Genomic DNA, 22,043 nt, shown 5'->3' on the forward strand with positions numbered 1-22,043 from the left:
GCTAACATCTGTCTGCACCGCACTTCACCTGGCTGCTGCCCCTGGACGGGGCTGGGAGCTCCCTCTGCTGTGAGGACGCAGCCAGCGCTGCAGGCCACGCCCCCCCCCCCCCCTTCCCAGCACGGGGGCCGCCTGCCAGCCTGGCGTTCTAACCCCCCGGGGAACTACTCCAGTTCTGCTGCAATTCCGCATGCAGACGCTGACAGGGGCTTGCCACAGGCCGGATCCCTTCACCTCCTGCTCGGGGAAGGTCTCGCTGCCAGATGCTGTTTGCTGGCCCCTGCCGCCAGCCCAGCCCGCACGCGACTTCACAGTTCAACGCTGCAGGGGCAGGCCAAGGACGGTGCAGACCCGACAACCCCCTCCCAGCACCCCCCAGCCTGGCCGGGGGGCTCGAGGGGCAGGGCAAACACAGCCAGACGCCCGGCCTCGGGCCCACGGACAGGGGCTGGCTTCAGCTCGGCTGGGCTGTGACACCCAGGGAGGTGGTTTCCGGGCTGGGCTGAGCCAGGCCAGGGCCCGGACCAGCCCCACATGGCAGGGGCTGACAGTTGCCCATTCAGCTTTAACGTCCGTCTGTGGGGTGGCTGGCGGGGCCCAGGGCACGGCCTGGCCAGAGCAGAGGGAACTGAGCCATGCACAGGCTGGGGTCGGGCACCTGCGCTGCAGCCGGGGCCGCTCGGGAGGCCTAGTCGGTTCCCAGCTCCCGCTGGCCCCTCACAGGATGATCTGGTTCTTGAAGCTGCGGCTCAGCTCCTTGTGGGGCAGGACGATGGAGTTGAGGATCACGACCTCTGCGGGGATGGTGACGTTACAGCCTGCGTGGGGAGACCAGAGCCACTGTCAGCTGGGGGCGAGCCGGAGCCCCCACCCCGCAGGGGGGCCCGAGGCTGCCCCCCATGCTCCCCACCCTACAGCCAGGGCCAGGTGAGCAGGGAGGGGGTGTCAGACCTACCCAGGATGGTGATGGAGGGCGTGAGCCTGCCGTCCCTGAAGAGGGTCTCACTGTCGATTTTGGCATAGGGGTCGTTGGGGTTCGGGTCACTGGGCGTCCCCTCGACCCGGGCCCAGCGCCCGATGGTGCTGTCCCAACCCACAATGCTGTTGAGCACACAGGTGTGATCCTGGGGAGAGAGCAGCACAGGGTGAGGGGGGCACCAGCCCCGGGCACAGCCTGGCCTCCGGGTGGGGAACCAGAGAAACGAGGGTGGCCGCGTAGTGTAGTGTCCTGTAACGAGGGGGCTGCAGGTGGGGAGTGAGGGGCACCGGCAGAGTTTGGGGGGGGCAGGGCTGGGTTAGCAGGGGCTGCGGTTCGGGAGTGAGGGGCCCCGGCAGAGCGGGGGGGGAGGGGAGGGGAAGCCCAGGGCTGGGCTAGCAGGGGGCCGCGGGCCGGGAGTGAGGGGCCCTGGCAGAGTTGCGGGGCTGGGGGCAGGGCTGGGTTAGCAGGGGCTGCAGGTCGGGAGTGAGGGGCCCCAGGGCTGGGCAGTGGGGGGTTTGTGGGGCCGTGACAGAGCTGGGGGACACAGGACATGGCTCCAGGCTGCACCTGCTGTTGGCTGAGCTGACCATCTCCGCCTGAAGCCGGGGGACTAAAAGGCTCCCCCCTGCCCCCCCCCCAGCGGGGCCCACCCTACCTGCAGCGATGCCCCATGCAGGATGATGGACTCGCGCACACGCACGCCGGCTCCCACCGTCACCCCCTTCCCAATGGAGACATTGGGGCCCAGCTGGAGGGAGAGAGCAGAGCAGGCAGTGAGCAGAGCCCCCCAGGCCGGCCCCGAGAACCCCCCCTGGCCCCGCACTCACCACGGCACTGCGGTCGATGGACGCCGTCGGGTGGATATACACGTTCCCTGCAACACAAACAAGGGTGAGGGGACGCGGCTCTGCCCCCCCCCCCCCCCCCCGGGCTAGCACAGCCGGCAGGGAGAGGAACTGCCCAGAGGCCAGCCGCAGCCACCGCCGGGAGACCCCGGCTGGGCCCCCGCGGGGTGAGCGCAGGGCTCTGCTAACAGCGTGCCCAGGCCGAGGGGCCGTGCGGGGGAGGGTACCTCGGATGGTGGGCCCCCCGGGGCTGTTCCGGGCCAGTCTCTCCGGGTGGCACTGGCTGTACTGGCTCAGGTAGAGGCGGCTGGCGTAGATGGCAGAGCTGGGGGGGAAAGGAGCCAATCAGAGTGACCAGGCCCCACCTCGCAGGGAGCGTCTGTCAGGCCCTGCCTAGCAGAGAGGCTGCTCCTCCGGGGCTGTCGTCATGTCCCACCCCCCCCCACCAGAACAGGTCTGAGCTGAGCTCGGCTCCGGCAGCTCCCCACCGTACAAGGGACACTGCCGCCCACGCTCCCCCAGCCCTGCCCTGCCAACACCCACCCAGCCGATTTGATCTGGCTCCAGAAGCCGTCGGTTTTGTAGACGTAGAGCTTGCCGCGCCCGGCCAGCGCCGTGAAGACGTCCTGCTCCAGCCGGATCACCTCGGCGCGCTGCCAGCCATTGGTGCTGTCCTCCCTGCCGGGCGAGACGCACGGGGTGAGGGTGAGGGCGAGGGCTAGGGCTCTGCTGGAGGCTGAGCCGGGATTACTGCCCTGGCAGGGCCAGACGCCCAGCCCGCACCTGGGCCAGCAGCGCCCAAGCCACAATCCGCGCAGGGCTCGGGCTGCAGCAATGCCAGCTCCCTCGGCCAGCAGCCAGGGCCCCTCCCAGCAGGCCACAGGCGCGGGCAGTAGCTCCAGCACTTGCCAGCTGCCCCTCCCCTTTGCAGAAGGGCAGAGGGAGCGGTGGGAGGGGGTCGCCGAAGGTCACACGGGGTCATGGCCGCTCTAGGGAACAGCCTGGCAATTGCCACGTGTCAGATTCAGCTTGGGCCCAGTGGGGCGAGACCAGCTGCGCCGGCAGCTGGCGGGGCCAAGCCGAGGCTGCCCGCTCTGCGCCTCCCAGCCCACCCCGACCGCCAGCGCCTCGGCTGGCTGTGCCCGCGGCAGGGACAGAGCTGGTAGCTCAGGAGTGCCTTGTAAGAGCCAGCGCCCCAGAGAGCCCAGGGAGCCCCCCAGAGAGCGACACACCCAGCCCCCTCCCGCCCCAGCAGGGGGCGCTTTCCAGAGTGAGAGGGTTTCTCCTCCGCCCTGAACTCCCACCTGTCCCCCCGCACAGCAGGCTCTCCACATGGGAAGCCCTTTGGGGCGAGGGACACTCCAGACAGTGCAGGGAGCTGGGGGGCCCCAGGGGTACCCTGAATGCCCAGGAGCCAATGCCAGCTTCAGCGGAGCAGCAGGTGGAAGCAGAGAGTGCGTCTCAGCGGCGAAGCAGGGTTCCGGGAGGGGGCTGGCGCTAAATGCCCCACGCAGGGCGATGCCCCAGGCACTGCCGCAGGCTGGGAGGGGGCGACAGAGACACTTACCCAAGGCAAGCGCCCCTGGTGCAGGTCAGGCAGCGAGTGAGGATGGCAGAGGAGGAGAGAAGGTGGGAAAAGAGAGAGATGGAAGATGAGCGTGGTGGCTGCAGCCCTGGGCACTGGGCCGGGCTGGGGGCACTCACAGGAGCAGCTCCTGCTGGGTCCTCTGGAAGACCTTGCCGATGTGCTGGAAGATGGCGGGCGTGAACAGGTAGATGCCGCAGTTGATGATCTCGCTGACAAAGGTGCTGGGTTTCTCCACGTAGTGCAGGACCTGGGGGGCGAGGGGCCATGAGCCTGGCTCACCAGCACCACCCCACCGGGCGCCGGCCAGGCCAAACGCGCCAGCTGGGGCCATGCTGGGAACCGGATGCAGGTCGCTGGGAGCACAACTCTGCATCGGGGCCATCGACGCCCCTGCCCCACACTGGCCACGGTCACCACCCAGCATGGGCAGCGCTGCCCGGGTGGCCCCAGCCCCTTACCTCGCTCGTCTCCGTGTTGGCCACGATGCAGCCGTAGTTCAGGGACTGCTTCCTGTTGGCCTGTGGAAAGGGGACAGCGTCAGCGGGAACCTGGGCAGAGGGGTCCCGAGGCTCCCAGCCGGCCGCCTGCCACGGGAACCCCAGGCAGGCTGGGGCGGCCCCCCGCTCACCGTGGTGCCCAGCATGACGAAGCTGTGCGGGTCTCCACACTGCTGCTGGAAGGCCAGCATCTCCGGCAGGGGGAACTCCGAGCACACGTCCGCGTTGAGGACGAAGAAGGCCTCGGGGCTGCCCGACAGGATCTGGTCCCGGAAGTGGTAGATGCCGCCGCCCGTGCCCAGCGCTGCGTACTCCTGCAGGTACCTGTGTGACGAAGTGGGAACTTCCTTAATCTTTTGTCTGAATAGTGTGTGTGCCTCAGTTTCCCGTGTGTTACTCCAGTAATTCCAGGCAGTGGGACAGGGGGTGTGATCGTTGCAGAGACCCCCTGGGGCAGGTGTGACACCGACTGGCTGCCTGGGCACAGACAATGGCCGACACCCTGTATCCCGGCAACTGACGGCCGGGCCCCTCCCCTGCCAGAGCCCCCGGGGGTGCTGGAGACCAGAGCCCAGGGGCCCTGTTTGCCCGGGAAGGAGACAAAGGCCGCAGGGGGGCAGCCGGGGGTGACTGGGGCTGGGCTGCTGGAAGCGAGTCAGTCGCCTGGTTTGGGACCCGGGGGGGGGGCACTCTGGGCCCTGGATCCCCCCAAGCTGGACTTTGCTGCCGGTCCCTGATTTCTGTGCTCACAAGCTCTGTCCTACCCTGGGCTCCCGACTAAGAACCCGTCTGTGTCCCACGCTGGCTGGGAGTCACGGCTGGCTGCGGAGTGGGGGGCGGGGCCCTGTGGGGGGGTGAGGCTCCCCAGGGGTCGGGGGACTCGCTGCGGGGAGCTCCCGGGGCGAGCAGGGGGCTGAACGCTCCGAGGTCGGACCCAGGAGGAGCTGAAGCCGGGCAGGCTCCTTGCCCTGGTGAGGGGCCCTGAGGGGAGACGCTGCCCCCGAGTCCTGGCTGGCTTCACTCAGCGCAGCGCCCGAGCCCCCAGCCCGCAACTCCGGAACAACCTGCAGCCAAGTCGGGGCACGGTCAGAGTCTTCCTGCTACAGCAGTGTGACGAACTGGGGGGTTCTCTTGTTTTTGCCTTGTTGTTCCAGAGGGGTGGGAATCATGCAGGGGGGGTGGGACTCAGTTTCCCCGGGTGTTACTGGTTTAATGAGGGGAGGGGAGAGGGAGTTTGTTGGTACAGAGGACCTGCGAGGAAACTTGGGACCCTGGCCACTGGCCTGGAGAATGGACACCCCAGCGACTGGTGACCTGGTGACCCAGCGCAGGAGTCACAGCCGTTTCTGGCCAGAGGGAGGACAATGGGCTGTGAAGAGAGGACTCCGGTGACCTGATCAGCTGGTTCCAGCCAGAGGGGTCAGAGGACAGAAGAGGGGAGAGGAGGCCCAGGCGACCCTGTTTACCTGGAGAGAAGAGATGGGGCTTGGGGCCGGTGATCTCAGATGCCCAGCTGGGAAGCAGAGGGGCTCGGGGCTGGAGAGGGGGAGCAGGCAGAGCCCCCCTGGATGCAGGGGAGACTGGGATGTGCTGGGCTGAGGGAGGCCAGGCCTGAGGGCCCTGAGAGTTTCCTGTTGTGATGCAGTAGGGAGCGGGCGGATTGACCTAGTTTTACTGGGACTGTCTGCATGGGGGCTGGGAGAGCAGGGGGTGACTTTAGGTGAGGGACGGTACCTGAGCCTGTAACATGACCCAGGAGGGGGGTGGGGCCAGGTGACACCTTTGCCCAGGAAACTGGACAAAGGGAGAGGAGGAGCCGGGGGAGGGGAGCGAGTCGGCTGGAGGTTTTTTCTTTCAGTATTGGGCTGGCTGGGAAGACGCAGGGAACCCCAAGTCTGGGGTCTAAACTCCTTGCCCCCCAGAGGGACCTGGCTGAGGGTCCTGGTGGTACCTACAAGCCCAGCTTGGGACTGTGTTCCTGTCGTCTAATAAACCTTCTGTGTTACTGCCTGGCTGAGAGTCCCAGGGAATCGCAGGAAGCCGGGGGTGCAGGGCCCTGACTCCCCCACACTCCATGACACCTGTGCTGGGTTCAGACGCTCAATAAACCCTCCTGTTTTGCGTTGCCTGAGAGTCACTCCGGTCTGGAGAAGGGGGGGGGGGATTATTCCTCTGGGAGTGGAGGCCGCAGGGATCCAGAGCGAGAGGACTCCCTCAGGGGGCCCACAGCAGAGACAGACGTGCTAAGGCTCAGGGAGGTGCGGCTCCAGGAGATGGAGGGGTTTAACCCCCAAGAGAGAGTGGACCCCTGAGAAGGGCTGTCGCACTGAAGGGGGTTCCCCCCACGGACCGCACGGGGCCAAGAGTGGGCCCGACCTATGAGTCCGTGAGAGGCAGCACCGGTGCAGCCTCGGGACTCAGGCCAGCTGTCCCAGGCCCCTCTCCTGGAACCAAGGCCCAAATGGCAGAGAAGGGACAGGACTCCTTGTCCCCGTGCTCAGCGAGTGCGGAACAGACCCAGGGGAATGGCAGCAGCAGACTGGGACCCTGTTGCCCAGGGGCCTGCAAGGATCCCACTAGGAGAGCTGCCTGGCCACTCGGGGCTGGGCTTGGGAGGAGGTGGGGGTAGGCCGGGGGCACTAGAGCAGAAGCCCCACCCAGACGCCTCAGGCTCCAGAGGTGATCCCGGCAATTACAGGCCAGGAAGCCTGACTTCAGCACCAGGCCAACAGGGGGAAACGACAGCAAAGAACGGAATTACCAGACACAGACACGGATTGTGGGGCAGGAAGGGAAATCAGGCCTCACCCAGCTGTTAGAATTCTCTGAGGGGTCAACAAGTGCGTGGACAAGTGGGGGATCCGGTGGATAGAGTGTTTCAGAAAGCCTTTGACAACGTCCCACACCAAAGGCTCTTAAGTAAAGTAAGCTGTCATGGGATAAGAGGGAAGGTCCCCTCCTGGATCAGTAACTGGTAAACGATAGGAAACAAGGGTAGGAATAAATGGTCCATTTTCAGAATAGAGAGAGGTAAATAGTGGTGTCTCCCAGGGGTCTGTATTGGGACGGGTGATGTTCAACATAGTCATAACTGATCTACAAAAGGGGTAAACAGTGAGTTGGCAAAGTTTGCAGATGATACAAAACTACTCAAGATAGTTAAGTCCCAGGCAGACTGTGAAGAGCTACAAAAGGATCTCTCAAAACTGGGTGACTGGGCAACCAAATGGCAGATGAAATTCAATGTTGATAAATGCAAAGTAATGCACATTGGAAAACATAATCCCAACTATACATATACAACGACGGGGTCTAAATTAGCTGTTACCACTCCAGAGAGATCTTGGAGTTATCATGGATAGTTCTCTGAAAACATCTGCTCGATGTGCAGCAGCAGACAAAAGAGCTAATAGCATGTTAGGAACCATGAGAAAAGGGAGAGATAAGAAGACAGAAAATATCATATTGCCTCTATATAAATCCATGGTACGCCCACATCTTGAATGCTGCGTGCAGATATGGTCACCCCATCTCAAAAAACATATATTGGAATTGGAAAAGGTTCAGAAAAGGGCAACAAAAATTATTAGAGGTATGGAACGGCTGCCATATGAGGAGAGATTAATAAGACTGGGACTTTTCGGCTTGGGAAACAGATGACTAAGGGGGGATATGATAGAGGTCTATACAGTCATGACTGGTGTGGAGAAAGTAAATAAGGAAGTGTTATTTACTCCTTCTCATAACACAAGAACTATGAAATTACTAGGCAACAGGTTTGAATCAAACAAAAGGAAGTATTTCTTCACACAATGCACAGTCAACCTGTGGAACTCTTCACCAGAGCATGTTGTGAAGGCCAAAACTACAGTGAGGTTCAAAAAAGATAATTTAGGTCCATCAATGGCTATTAGCCTGGCAAACAGAGGCTAGGGACACCGTCCCTGCCCAGCCTGAAGCTGGGAATGGGCGACAGGGGATGGATCACTTGATGATTCCCTGTTCTGTTCATTCCCTCTGGGGCACCTGGCACTGGCCACTGTTGGAAGACAGGATACTGGGCTAGATGGACCTTTGGTCTGACCCAGTCTGGTCGTTCTCCCACCTAGCATGGAAAGTCCCCAGGCAGGGGGCTCCTACCCACCCACCTGATGGGGATTTTAAACTCCTGCTGTGCAGAGACCAGGAACCGGCTCAGGGCTTCGTTGGGCTGGTAGAAGCCCACAAGGAGAATCTCCTTCATGCTTGGAACCTGGGGGGCAGGACACAGAGAGGTTAGGTGAGAAGAGAGCCCACCCCCCCAACCCCAGGTGACACCTCCCCCCCCAGGGCCAGGACTTGCCCTTGCATCTCCCCCCACCCCTCCTTAGGCTCAGGCTAGAATTTACCCGACTCTCTAGCTGAGAGCTGTGGAGCCGAACGACCCTTGTCCCCCACACAGGTGGGTCCAGCCCTTGCATGCGGCTGGCTCGTTACCTTGGTGCAGGCCTCGATGTGGTGCTGGATCATGGGCACCCCAGCCACCGGGAACAGTGGCTTCGGGACTTCGAAGGACAAGGGCCGGAAGCGAGTCCCTGGGGGGAGGAACAAGGGGCTCAGGGGACAGCAGACATGTAGGGTTTCCCGGCCAGGCTGGCTCATTGGCGCTGCACAGACCCCGGAGATCGGGTCGTCTCCTTCCCACCACCAGCCCGGTAGCCAAGCGCTCCATGCACCGTGCCCCATGCCAGGGCCAGGGCTACAAGCCAGGCGCACGCACGGATCAGAGCAGCCAGCACAGCACCAGCTCCTGGAGTCAGCCCGGCACAGCGGGCACCGGGCAGCGCCAGGCGAGCCGGGCCAGGCCTGGGGGCCGAGCTGCAGGGCTGAGGGGAGCAGGACACGGGGGGCTGGCAGCCCCGGGGAGCAAAGGGGGTGAGGCAGATGCCACCGGAGCCAGCTGGGACGGGAGGCTGGGGCAGAGCAGGTGCTGGGAGGGGCCGAGCAGGTCCTGGGCAGGACTCTCGCTGCGCTGTGGGGCAGACCCCAGCCCTTCCCCTGGCGCTGGGGGCACAGGGCGGGGGGCGGCTCTCACCTTTCTGCGGCCCCCCAATGAGGATCACGGCCTTCAGCATGTTCACGGACCCTGCACGGGAGACAGAGCAACTCAGAGAGCCCCGCGCCCCCCACGCCCCCAGCCCTCGCCTGGCCTACCCCAGCCCCCCACTCAGCCCCCAGCCCCCCATTACCTGCCCCGCCCTGTGCCCCACACGCCCCCAGCCCTCGCCTGCCCCAGCTCCCCACTCAGCCCCCCGCCCCCCATTAACTGCCCCGCCCTGTGCCCCACACACCCCCAGCCCCCGCCTACCCCAGCTCCCGGTTACCTGCCCCGCCCTGTGCCCCACACACCCCCAGCCCTCGCCTGGCCTACCCCAGCCCCCCACTCAGCCCCCAGCCCCCCATTACCTGCCCCGCCCTGTGCCCCACACGCCCCCAGCCCTCGCCTGCCCCAGCCCCCCACTCAGCCCCCCGCCCCCGTTACCTGCCCCGCCCTGTGCCCCACACACCCCCAGCCCCCGCCTGCCCCAGCCCCCCACTCAGCCCCCCGCCCCCGTTACCTGCCCCGCCCTGTGCCCCACACGCCCCCAGCCCCCGCCTACCCCAGCTCCCCGTTACCTGCCCCGCCCTGTGCCCCACACACCCCCAGCCCTCGCCTGGCCTACCCCAGCCCCCCACTCAGCCCCCAGCCCCCCATTACCTGCCCCGCCCTGTGCCCCACACGCCCCCAGCCCTCGCCTGCCCCAGCCCCCCACTCAGCCCCCCGCCCCCGTTACCTGCCCCGCCCTGTGCCCCACACACCCCCAGCCCTCGCCTGCCCCAGCCCCCCACTCAGCCCCCCGCCCCCCGTTAACTGCCCCGCCCTGTGCCCCACACGCCCCCAGCCCTCGCCTGCCCCAGCCCCCCACTCAGCCCCCAGCCCCCCATTACCTGCCCCGCCCTGTGCCCCACACGCCCCCAGCCCTCGCCTGCCCCAGCCCCCCACTCAGCCCCCCGCCCCCCGTTACCTGCCCCGCCCTGTGCCCCACACGCCCCCAGCCCTCGCCTGCCCCAGCCCCCCACTCAGCCCCCCGCCCCCCGTTACCTGCCCCACCCTGTGCCCCACACGCCCCCAGCCCTCGCCTGCCCCAGCCCCCCACTCAGCCCCCCCCCCCCGTTACCGAGGTGACTGCGCCTCTCGCCGGGGCTCCGCGCTGCTCAGCACCTCCACTTCCGGCCACGTCGGCGCCTCCGTCCTCGCGCGGGGCCTGCCGGGAGTTGTAGTTCCTGGGGCGGGGGGGGGTTGGGTCAGATGCGGGGGCGGGGGCACAGCCGGGGGGGCTGGGTCAGATCTGGGGGGCGGGGGCACAGCCGGGGGGGCTGGGTCAGATCTGGGGGGCGGGGGCACAGCCGGGGGGGATTGGGTCAGATCTGGGGGGGCGGGGGCACGGCCGGGGGGGATTGGGTCAGATCTGGGGGGCGGGGGCACAGCCGGGGGGGGGGGTGGGAGGTGGGGTCAGATCTGGGGGGCGGGGGCACAGCCGGGGGGGCTGGGTCAGATCCGTGGGGTGGGGTGCATAGCCGGGGGGGATTGTGTCAGATCCAGGGGGCAGGGGCACAGGGGGGCCCAGGCCGACGGGCCCCCGGGCGTTAGAAGAGGGGCTCCCCATCACCCCCTGCCCCGGGGCCCTGCAGGGACTCAGCCCCAGCCCAGGACAGCTGGAAGCAGCCGTGACCCCTGGGCACGTGGGAGCTGGGCGGGGCAGGCCTGACCCCTGGCCGTCCCTGCAGCCCCACCCCAGGCACCGGGGCTCCCGGCAGAGCCAGGCCAGGACTGTCTGGGGGGGACAGAAGCGTCCTGAGCATGTGACATTGCGAGGGGCTGGCAGGCTCCCAGCCAGCGGCAGGGACAGGCCCCCGGCCAGCGCACCTGTCAGCAGCACGGCCCCAGGGACCCAGACAAGCCCTGATATGGTCAGGCAGGGCTATTAATACCCATGACGGCAGCAGGCTGCTAGCGGCCCCGTGGGTGCCCAGGGAGCAGCGTTGGGCAGGGAATCAGCAGCCCCTCAGCGTGGGAACTTGTGGCCGGATTCCCTGGTTTCATGCTGGCTGCTTTACCCCACCCTGGGGCACACGCGCAAAACAACCGGCATGGACATTGCACTTGCCTCCAGTCTCCTGTCCTCCAAATTCCCCCAGCCACTGGTCCCCCAGCCACAACTCATCACGCTTACTTCTGCACCCCCTACCTCCCCTGCACACACGTTCCCCAAATCACCCCTCCTCCCCAGACCCCTTTGTGCGTGTGGACCCCTGCCAGCTAATCCCTTCCTTCCAGAACCCCCTGGCAAGGAGTTCCACAGGTTGACTGTGTTGTGTGAAGAAATACTTCCTTCTGTTTGTTTTAAACCTGCTGCCTAGTCATTTCATTGGGTGACCCCTAGTTCTTGTGTTATGGGAAGAGATAAATAACACTTCCCGATTCACTCTCTCCTCACTATTCACGATTTATAGCCCTGTCACATCTCCCTTTAGTCGGCTCTGTTCTTAGCTGAACGGTCCCAGTCTTTGTAATCTCTCCTCATGCAGCAGTTGTTCCATCCCCACATCATTTTTGAAGCCCTTTTCTGAACCTTTTCTAATTCTAGTCTCTTCTTTTGAGGTGGGGCGACCAGAACTGTACACGGTATTCAAGGATTTATATAGTGGCATTATAATCTCACTGCTTCTGAGTGGGTGCGGGAAATACGTTTCTGTAGTGTTACCAGCTTTGCCCGTTACTTTGGGGTATGGTCATTTATTAGGGTTACTCTTTGGGAGGGGGTGTCTGTATGTCTATCAATGTACTGCTTGTGTCACTCGTGTTCTTATATGGAGCTCTACTTCTCCTGCTGCATGTCCCCTCCCAATGGGGCTGTCCTGCAGGACCTAGGTTCCCCAGGGTTGGGTTCCTCCAGCCACACGCACACACACACACACTTGAATCGATCGAGGATCCCAGGTGGTGCTGGTAGCTGAGGGTCCGAAGTGCTGGAGACAGGCAGAGCCCCCAGCACGATCAGTCAGGAGAAGATGAAGTCCCAGTGGAACTGATGCAGATTTTGGATCCAGGCATCAGAGCATTTGAGCATGGGTCGGGGTTTTTGTAGAGAAACAAGGATTCAAGGGAGAACACTCGATTTGTTTGTGTGTAAACAAGGGAGATACCAAAGTTGTTTTGTGCAGGCTAGACATGGGAGCTGATCATTCCTGGCTTTGGGCGCTGTTCCTTGGAGGGAGCTCACAATGCAATTCGGGAGCGTCACTATTTTGGATCCCAATCAAGGATTTATGACTAGAACTGGTCTGATAACTGCTGAGCTGGGTGTGTGCAGGCGGGTTCATTGACATCTGGAGCAGAGATCCCCCATCATGCACGGCTTCCCTGCTTCTCTGGTCCCAGAGTTCAGTGCGGTTCTTGCCTTGGAATCTCTGTTCTCCTTCTGTAGCTAATGGAGATGTCTCCTCGTCCCATCCTCCATGCAAATGAGGCTAGGGCAGTTTCCTTAATCCTGTCACCCTTGTCCCAGGGGTTCAGGTGCGTCTCCCACGACCTTGTCGTTGCTTTTTGTAAGTCTTTCTTCTGATCGGCTTCCGTTCAAGCAGAGGCAGGGGGAGGGAGGGTCTTTTGTGAGTCAGACAGGCTGGGTACTGCGCCCTGGTTCCCCGAGAACACACAGCTGACAGGTAGCAGTTGTGTAGTTTAAATGAATTACTGACTTCTGTATTAATACGCCTAGTAAGGAATCTATTTGGCTAAAAAACATTTCCTGAAACTTGTTTTGTTCCCTGTATTGTTACAGACATACTTGCTGACAGGTATTTTTAAATAAATTACCAAAATAATTGAAACTGGCCTGATTATATTGTGTTATTTTGACAAATAAAATATGCAGAATTTTGCAGAATTTTAAAATATTGTGCACGGAATTTTTCATTTTTAGTGCAGTAGCAGCGTATAGAGTGGGGTCTCGTCTGAACACTAATGATGCCCTGGTAATTCATACCATTGTGAACTGTCTGTATTAACGCTCCGGGAGGCATTGGGGAGCCTCGCAGATACGCGGCTGCCCAGGCAGGGGCCGGCACAGCGCTCTATCTGGCTCCTAGTTTTTCCGTGCGCCGGCGCAGTGCCGTGTGTGACGGGCCGGGTGTTTCCAGCCCAGGGCAGTCACTGAGCCGTGCTGTGCGTTTGTGTCTCTAAAGGAACAAGGACCCTGGGTATTTCTCTGAGCTGCCCGGGAGGGGCTGGAGCTTGCAGAGCTCCCGGGGCGGAGAAAGCTGGGGCCTGGGAGTGTGTGGGGGTCACCCTGCTGGCAGTAACCCCGGCTGGGGGAAGCCAGAATGGGGCTGAGGAGAGGCTGCTGGCCCACGGCTGGAGCTCCCCACACTCACTCCGGGTGTGCCCTGCGTGCTGGCAGGCTGGTGGTGAGCGGCCCGGGCGGGGAGCTACAGCCGGGGTCACAGGGCAGGCGGTGACGCCCCCCCGGTCTGGATGGCACCGCGATTGGACTGTGACTGTGCCACCAAACTGAGGTCTTGCCCCAAAACGTTCCAGATGCCCTAGTCACGGGGCACGTCTCAGGATCCCCAAATGCAAATGAGCCCCAGAGGTCCCAGCTTGACCATGAATTGATTGACGAACCCAGTGGTGAGTTACAAGGCGATTTTTGGAGAAAAGCTCCAAGTTATCAGCAATCCACCCACCAGCTCTCCGGGCGCCTTGGACCCGGGCTGGCTGCAGGCTTCAAGGGACTCGCTTGGCTTAGAGATTGGGAAGGGGCCTTTTCTGCCTTCGTGCCCGTCACTGGGGCGGGGGTTCCAGCGACACCCGAACAGCCACGAGCACAGCAGCCTGCGCGTTCCCCACGGGGCTGGAGCGGGCACGGAGCCAGTGGCCATGCCCACAGGGCACATTGTGGGGGCAGGGGCCGAGCCCAGCTGGGGGGCCGCGGGGGCCGCGGGGGCTCCATCTGTCTGGAGGCTCCTGCTCTGACTGGGAACAACGCAACGCCCTCTGGCTCGGCAGCCCCCGACCCCACATTCTGCTGGGCCCCCATGGCCGACCCAGGAGCTGCTGGGGGAGCCACAGTAGGGGGCGCTCTCCCCACGGTGTGACCACTGACCCCAGCGTGGCCGAGGCGTCATTGGGCTGATTATAGTGAACCTGAAGTCACCAGACCCCCATTGGGTGGCAGCCCGAGTGCCCCGGCCAAAGCCAGCCCTGAGCATCACCCTGCAGTCACTTAAATCCTGCTCCAGTTTCACTGGGCTACAGGCTTCCGCCTCACTTCCTGTCTTAAACCGTGTCATGTTCTTGTTAAACAGTTGCTATGCCCCACCCGAGGTGGCTGCACCTCCGCGCTAGAAGAGGGACCCTTGTATAAACAGATGCCCCACACCCCACCCCAGAGGTGGCTGCATCCCAGCGCCAGATGAGGGACCCTTGTATAAACAGACCCCCCACGCCCCACCCCAGAGGTGGCTGCACCCCAGCGCCAGATGAGGGACCCTTGTATAAACAGACCCCTCACGTCCCACCTCAGAGGTGGCTGCACCCCAGCACCAGATGAGGGACCCTTGTATAAACAGACCCCTCACGTCCCACCCCGAGGTGGCTGCACCTCCGCGCTAGATGAGGGACCCTTGTATAAACAGACCCCCCACGCCCCACCCCAGAGGTGGCTGCACCCCAGCACCAGATGAGGGACCCTTGTATAAACAGACCCCCCACGCCCCACCCCAGAGGTGGCTGCACCCCAGCGCCAGATGAGGGACCCTTGTATAAACAGACCCCCCACGCCCCACCCCAGAGGTGGCTGCACCCCAGCGCCAGATGAGGGACCCTTGTATAAACAGACCCCTCACGTCCCACCCCGAGGTGGCTGCACCTCCGCGCTAGATGAGGGACCCTTGTATAAACAGACCCCCCACGCCCCACCCCAGAGGTGGCTGCACCCCAGCACCAGATGAGGGACCCTTGTATAAACAGACCCCTCACGTCCCACCCCGAGGTGGCTGCACCTCCGCGCTAGATGAGGGACCCTTGTATAAACAGACCCCCCACGCCCCACCCCAGAGGTGGCTGCACCCCAGCACCAGATGAGGGACCCTTGTATAAACAGACCCCCCACGCCCCACCCCAGAGGTGGCTGCACCCCAGCGCCAGATGAGGGACCCTTGTATAAACAGACCCCTCACGTCCCACCCCGAGGTGGCTGCACCTCCGCGCTAGATGAGGGACCCTTGTATAAACAGACCCCCCACGCCCCACCCCAGAGGTGGCTGCACCCCAGCGCCAGATGAAGACTCCCTGTAGAAATGGCGCCTGCATCTCAGTGCTGGAGGAGGGTCCCTGCCCACTCAGCGGCTCAGTCCCATGGGCGAATGGGCAGGTACCAGTAGCCGCGTGGCGGGGAGAGGCTGGGCTGGTGTGACTGGGGCAGGATTCGGTGGGGTGCACTGACGCTAGCGAGGTGGAACATGCCAGACGACTATTGGCGGGTGGGGCAGGATGAGCCAGGGGGCCGTGGGGCGGGGGTGGGGCAGGGCGTGCTGCGCCCCTCCGGCATCAGAGCGACAAACAGGGAGCAGAGACGCGTCACCAAACAGCAGCAGCCCCTTTATTGAGCCCAGCAGCGAGCGGAGCTGAATCCGGTGCAGCCTGGAGCCCGCGGGGGGGACGAGCCCAGAGCCCAGGCCCGCCCCCCTCGTCCCAGGGAGCTGGTCGCTGTGCCAGATCTGGTGGCATTTAACAGGGCCCATGTCCCAGGGCGGGGGCAGCCTCCCACCGGGGTCTCTGCTGGCTGGTGTGGGGGCCATGCCAGAGGGCCGAGCCCCAGGTGCGGGAGGCGCTGACAGGGTCTGGTGGCAGCGACGTGCAGGCAGCGGGGTCAGAGCACGTCCAGGCGGGCGAAGGACTCGTCTGTGCCCAGGTTGTTCTCCACGAAGACCTCGTACTTCCCGGCGTCGCTCGCGGCCACCCGCTTGATGGTGAGAGTGGTGGAGTTGCTGCCGATGTCGTAGAACACCCTGGGGAGACGGGCCGGCCGCACGGAGACAGGTGAGTGCCCAGCCAGAGACCCGTGCCCTGCGACCCGCCCCGAGCCCCCCGGAGCTGCACCCGTGCTGGGCGCCCGCACCGGAGACCCGTGCCCTGCGACCCGCCCCGAGCCCCCCGGAGCCGCACCCGTGCTGGGCGCCCGCACCAGAGCCGAGTCCCCCACATCTGCAACCTGGCCTGATCCCCCAGGACCTGGCCGCTCCAGACAGCTGGCCCAGGGTCCTGTCAGTGTAGCTCCCTCCCACACAGGGCGATGGCGGGGGTCAGGCCCCCCTCACCTGTCATCCTCCTCGATGTCCTCCCCATCCTTGGCCCAGCCCACGTCGGGCGCCGGCTCGCCACTGATGTGCGCCGTCAGGGTGACCGTGGTGCCTTTCTTCACCTTGGTGCTCTCCGGCCCCTTCTCGATCTTGGCAGGGACTGGGGGGGTGACACCGTTAGACGGGGGAGGGGCGCCTGAGCTGAGCTCCCGCCCGGTAGCCAAGGAATGGGCAGGGCCCAATGGGCACAAGCCCAGCACCGAGGCCACAACCAGTCTGGGCTGGGCTATAGCAAACCCCAGGGGCCCCTGTGCTGGGGGCTGGGCTGGGAGGGGTGTGATGAAGTGGGACTGTTCTTAATGTTTCCTCTGAATACTGTGTGGGTGCCTCAGTTTCCCTTATACATTTCTTAAGTCTCTAGGGGGTGAGATTGTTGCAGAGCAAAGGGCCGGTGTGCATAAATGGCCGACACTCTGTCTCCTAGCAACTAATGGCCGGGGCCCTCCCCCCCCTCCCCCCCCTCCCCCCCCCCCCCGCAAGGGGATGCTAAAGATGTTGGAGAACAAAGAGATCAGGTGACCTCCTGGCCCGGGAAAGAGACAAAGGCCAGAGAGGAGGGGCTGGAGAGGTTCAGTCTGGGCTGGCTGGGGAATCGTAGAGAACAGGATGAAGTTTAACAAAGACAAATGCAAAGTGCTCCACTTAGGAAGGAAAAATCAGTTTCACACATACAGAATGGGAAGAGACTGTCTAGGAAGGAGTACGGCAGAAAGGGATCTAGGGGTTATAGTGGACCACAAGCTAAATATGAGTCAACAGAGTGATGCTGTTGCAAAAAAAGCAAACACGATTCTGGGATGTATTAACAGGTGTGTTGTGAGCAAGACACGAGAAGTCATTCTTCCGCTCTACTCTGCTCTGGTTAGGCCTCAGCTGGAGTATTGTGTCCAGTTCTGGGCACCGCATTTCAAGAAAGATGTGGAGAAATTGGAAAGGGTCCAGAGAAGAGCAACAAGAATGATTAAAGGTCTTGAGAACATGACCTATGAAGGAAGGCTGAAAGAATTGGGTTTGTTTAGTTTGGAAAAGAGAAGACTGAGAGGGGACATGATAGCAGTTTTCAGGTATCTAAAAGGGTGTCATAAGGAGGAGGGAGAAAACTTGTTCACCTTAGCCTCTGAGGACAGAACAAGAAGCAATGGGCTTAAACTGCAGCAAGGGAGGTCTAGGTTGGACATTAGGAAAAAGTTCCTAACTGTCAGGGTGGTTAAACACTGGAATAAATTGCCTAGGGAGGTTGTGGAATCTCCATCTCTGGAGATATTTAAGAGTAGGTTAGATAAATGTCTATCAGGGATGGTCTAGACAGTATTTGGTCCTGCCATGTGGGCAGGGGACTGGACTCGATGACCTCTCGAGGTCCCTTCCAGTCCTAGAATCTATGAATCTATGAACCCCGAGGTTGGGGGCTAAGTTCCCTACTCCCCAGAAGGACCTGACTGAGGGGTCCTGTTGATGCCGACAAGCTCTGGTGTGGACTGTGTTCCTGTCGTCTAATAAACCTTCTGTGTTACTGGCTGGCTGAGTCATGGGTGCAGGGCCTTGTCTCCCCCAAACTACGTGACAAGGGGGAACGTGCCCGGGGGCCGGGCACGGAGGGAGGCTGCCCCCGCCCAGCTGAGGGGCTCCTGTCTGAGTGTCTGCAATGGGCTCTGGGCAGTGTGACCCTCCACAGAGCTGTGACCCCTCCCTGGGGCGGGGGTGGGGGTGTGGCTGGGGGTTGTGCAGGACTTGGGGAGGCACCACAAGGAACTGGGGTGCAAGGCCTTCTTAGGGGGTGCAGAACGGAGGGTGCAGAATGTGGGGCACAGAAGAGGGGTCCTGGGGGCACAGAACAGGGGGTCCCAGGGGCACAGAATAGGGGGTCCCAGGGGCACAGAACAGGGGCCGGTGCAGGAGAGGTACAGGGGCTCACGGGGCACAGCACAGGGGCCGGAGTGTTACCTTCCACCAGGATGCGGGCGGAGTCGGAGCACTCCCCAAAGGTGTTCTTCACGGCGATGGTGTAGCGCCCCAGGTCGGCCAGCCCACCGTCCCGCACCACCAGCGCCACGATGTCGGGGTCCTCGAAGATGTAGCGGTACTTGGGCCCGTCCTTCAGCTCCTGCCCGTCCTTGGACCAGCGGATGAAGGGGTCGGGGAAGGCGCTGATCCGGCACTCCAGCCGGGCGGCGCTGCCCTCGATCAGCATCACGTCCTTCAGCTCCTGCAGCACCCGTGGGGGCCCCTTCTCCTTCAGCTCCTTGCGGGACCTGGTGGGAGGTGCTCACGTGGGTCCCCCGGCCCCCCCAGTCCCGCAGAGCCCCTCCAGAGCCCCCTGTGCCCCCCCACGCTCAACTTTCCCACGGCCCTCCCAGCCCTCCGTGGTCCCTTTGCCCTCCACTCTCCCAGAGCCCCCCGCACCCACCTTGCCCTCCATCTCCCTGCCACCCTCAAGGGCCCCTTGCACCCCCCAGGTTCCCTTGCCCACCAGCCCTCCCGGTCCCCCGTGGTTCCCTTGCCCCCCCACTCCCGCCCAACCCCCACCGCCCGCTGCCCCGTCCCCCAGGTCCCCCGTGGTTCCCTTGCCCTCCACCCCCACTGTCACCCCTAGGGCTCCCCAGCAGCCCTGCCCCAGCCAATGCTGGCAGCAGCCGGCAGCGCCCAGAGCCCCGGCCCCGTGGTGCCCGGGTGCAGCTGCAGAGCCGGGCACAGGCCCCATGTTACAGCTGGGACTCGCCCCCTCCCCGCCCCGGCCCCTCACCTGTGTCCCCGGTAGGAGGCCTGGATGCGGATGGCCGCGTTCTGCACCTGCGGGTCGTTAATGTCCAGGGTGCAGCCCGGGGGCGGCGGGGCCACCGCCTTCTTGGGGGCCGCTTTCGACATCTGCTGAGGGAGAGCTGGCTGAGTGCCTGGGTGGGGCCCCCAGGGACCCCAGAACCCCCCAGGGATCCCCTTCCCTCAGGCACCCCCAGGGACCCCAGAACCCCCCAGGGACCCCCTTCCTCTGGGGACCCCTACAAACCCCCCAGGGACCCCAGAACCCCCCAGGGACCTCCTTCCCCAGAACCTCCCTCAGAGACCCCCAGAACCCCCCAGGGACCAAACCCTAGAAACCCTTTCCTCCTAAAAAACCCTGGAACCTCCCCAAGAAACTCCCCCCCACTGCCCGCTGCCCCGTCCCCCCACTCCCGCCCAACCCCCACCCGCCCGCTGCCCCATCCCCCCCACTCCCGCCCAACCCTCCCGCCCGCTGCCCTGTCCCCCCCACTCCCGCCCAACCCCCACCCGCCCGCTGCCCCGTCCCCCCCACTCCTGCCCAACCCTCCCGCCCGCTGCCCTGTCCCCCCCACTCCCGCCCAACCCCCACCCGCCCGCTGCCCCGTCCCCCCCACTCCCGCCCAACCCCCACCCGCCCGCTGCCCCGTCCCCCCCAGTCCCGCCCAACCCTCCTGCCCGCTGCCCCGTCCCCCCCACTCCCGCCCAACCCCACCGCCCGCTGCCCCGTCCCCCCCACTCCCGCCCAACCCCCACCGCCCGCTGCCCCGTCCCCCCCACTCCTGCCCATCCCCTACACTGACCCCTATCCCCTTACTGTCCCCACCCTCTCATTGCCCCATCCCCCCACTTCCACCCATCCCCCACTGCTCCCCACCCCCTTGCTATCCACTTACTACCATCCCCCTATTGCCCCTGCCCCCTCACTGCCCACTACCCGTCCCCCCACAGCCTCCCACCCCCTCACTACCTGATGCCCCTGTCCCCTATCCTCCCACTGCCCCCACCCCCTCACTGCCCCTGTACCCCATCTTCCTGCTGCCCCTGCCCCCGCACTGTCCCTTTCCCCCCACCAGACCCCCACGCTGCCCCAGCCCTGGGTCCTGGGGAAAACGGGGCAGAGCCGGGAATGGCCCCACCCCCCTGAGCAGGGCTGGGGCCGGTGCTGGGGGGCTGAATGCCAGGTGTCCCTGCTTCTGGGGGGCCGGCTCTGCCCCATGGGGGGATTGTGCCCCACTGGAACTCCCTGGGACAGGTTGAACTGTGTCAGGCCCCCAGGTCCCCCCCCAGCCATGGGGCAGGCAGCTCCGGGGCGGCAGGGGCTGCCCAGGTCTCTCCTGCGACGGGCGGGGGGCACTTACCAGGGCGCCAAGAGCTGCTGTCGGGGCGGGAGGGGACTGGCCAGGCCTGGGGGTGACTGGAGCATCCCCATCAGGCCTGGCTTTATACCCCGGCCAGGGCGTGGCGCCGGGCCCCCGGGGCAGCTTCCCTGAGCCACCGGCTGCATTCCCGGCCTGACGTCGCCTTCTTTGGCCAGTCAGGGGCCCCCTCCCGCTGCGGCCTGGCCGGGGCCCCCCCACGCCCCAGCCCTGGCATTCCTTATATAGCCTGGCCACGGCTACCGGCGGGAATTGGGCCTGGCCGGATTGCAGCCTGTGCTGGCTCATCGCATACCGGCCGTCCACTGGGACCCCCCGCAGCAGCTGGGCAGCCCTGGGCCGGCTCTGCCGGCCGCGTGTGTGTGTCTGTCTGCTCCCCAACCCCCCCTCCACCCCCTAGCCAGCAGGGCTCCCCACCCCCCACCCCCCACTGCACCCCTCAGCCAGCAGGGCTCCCCATCCCCCGCCCCCCCCCACATCCCCAGCCAGCAGGGCTCCCCAATCCCCGCCCCCCACTGCACCCCTCAGCCAGCAGGGCTCCCCATCCCCCGCCCCCCGCTGTACGCCCCCACCCTTGTGCTGCTCCCCGCCCCCCACTGCACCCCCCAGCCAGCAGGACTCCCCATCCCCCGCCCCCTGCTCTACGCCCCCACCCTTGTGCTGCTCCCCAACCCCCCATCCTGCCGCCATCCCACACCCCAACTGCTCCTCAGCTCCAGCCCCAGATGCAGCTGGGACGGAGCAGTGCAGTGTCGGGAAGGGCGGGGGGGGGGGGGGGGGGCTGGGTGTGTGGCTATAGCAGCCCAGGGCCCCTCCCGCTTGGTTCGCACCTCATAGGGACCTTTGGGGGGAGCAATGCTGGTTCTCTCCCTGGGGGGGGGGGGCTGTGCAGCAGCACCAGCCCCATAAACAGCTGTGTGGGGGGGTGTCACGGAGTGTGGGGGGACACAAGGCCCTGCACCCCCGGCTTCCTGTGATTCACCATGACTCTCAGCCAGCCAGTAAAGCAGAAGGTTTATTTAGACGACAGGAACACAGTCCAAGACAGGTCTTGCAGGTACAGACAACAGGATCCCCCCAGTTAGGTCCATCTTGGGGTCCCCGGGCACCACAGCCCCATTGGGAGGTCAGAGCCCCGTCTGCCTCCCAGCCATGTCACCAGCCAGCCCTCAACTCCCCCTCTAGCCTTTGTTCAGTTTCCCCGGGCAAAGGTGTCACCTGGCCTCTAACCCCTTCCTGGGTTCTCATGTTACATGCTCAGGTATTCTCCGTCGGTCAGTCTCCCATCCCCCAATGCAGACTATCCCAGCCACACTCCCCTGTCAGCATTCACAGACCACAGTCAGAACAGTCCCAGTACGTGACAGGGGACAATACCAACAGGGTCACAGCTGGAGTCCCAGGCACATCTCTGCAGGGACAGACTGAGCCCCAGGGTCCACCCCCTCCTGTTCCCCCAGGGTCTTCTCCCCGCTCACCGTCCCCCCCACCACAGTGTCTCCTCCCCCCTCCCTTTCCCTGCCTGTCCCCCCCGCGCCAGGCTCCCCCCTCGCCCCC

General features: G+C 64.2%; 2 protein-coding genes across 2 annotated transcripts; both read right to left on the reverse strand.

The window, feature by feature from the left end:
• Positions 1–717: 717 nt before the first annotated feature.
• Positions 718–10,160, reverse strand: GMPPA (GDP-mannose pyrophosphorylase A). The gene is made up of 13 exons (XM_065413577.1): positions 10,107–10,160; positions 8,984–9,034; positions 8,386–8,483; positions 8,058–8,161; positions 4,041–4,233; positions 3,871–3,930; positions 3,529–3,659; positions 2,368–2,502; positions 2,052–2,149; positions 1,807–1,853; positions 1,635–1,727; positions 956–1,124; positions 718–818 (listed from the first exon to the last, which is right to left on the reverse strand). The coding sequence occupies exons 2-13, from the start codon at positions 9,021–9,023 to the stop codon at positions 718–720; spliced, it is 1,269 nt and encodes a 422-aa protein (XP_065269649.1). The 5' UTR covers positions 9,024–9,034; positions 10,107–10,160.
• A 5,700-nt stretch (positions 10,161–15,860) lies between these two features.
• On the reverse strand, positions 15,861–19,215 carry SPEGNB (SPEG neighbor). The gene is made up of 4 exons (XM_065412921.1): positions 19,094–19,215; positions 18,295–18,602; positions 16,309–16,450; positions 15,861–15,999 (listed from the first exon to the last, which is right to left on the reverse strand). The coding sequence occupies exons 1-4, from the start codon at positions 19,213–19,215 to the stop codon at positions 15,861–15,863; spliced, it is 711 nt and encodes a 236-aa protein (XP_065268993.1).
• Between the last annotated feature and the right edge of the window lie 2,828 nt (positions 19,216–22,043).

Source organism: Emys orbicularis, chromosome 11 (assembly GCF_028017835.1).
Source record: "Emys orbicularis isolate rEmyOrb1 chromosome 11, rEmyOrb1.hap1, whole genome shotgun sequence".
Classification (NCBI taxonomy): Eukaryota; Metazoa; Chordata; order Testudines; family Emydidae; genus Emys; species Emys orbicularis.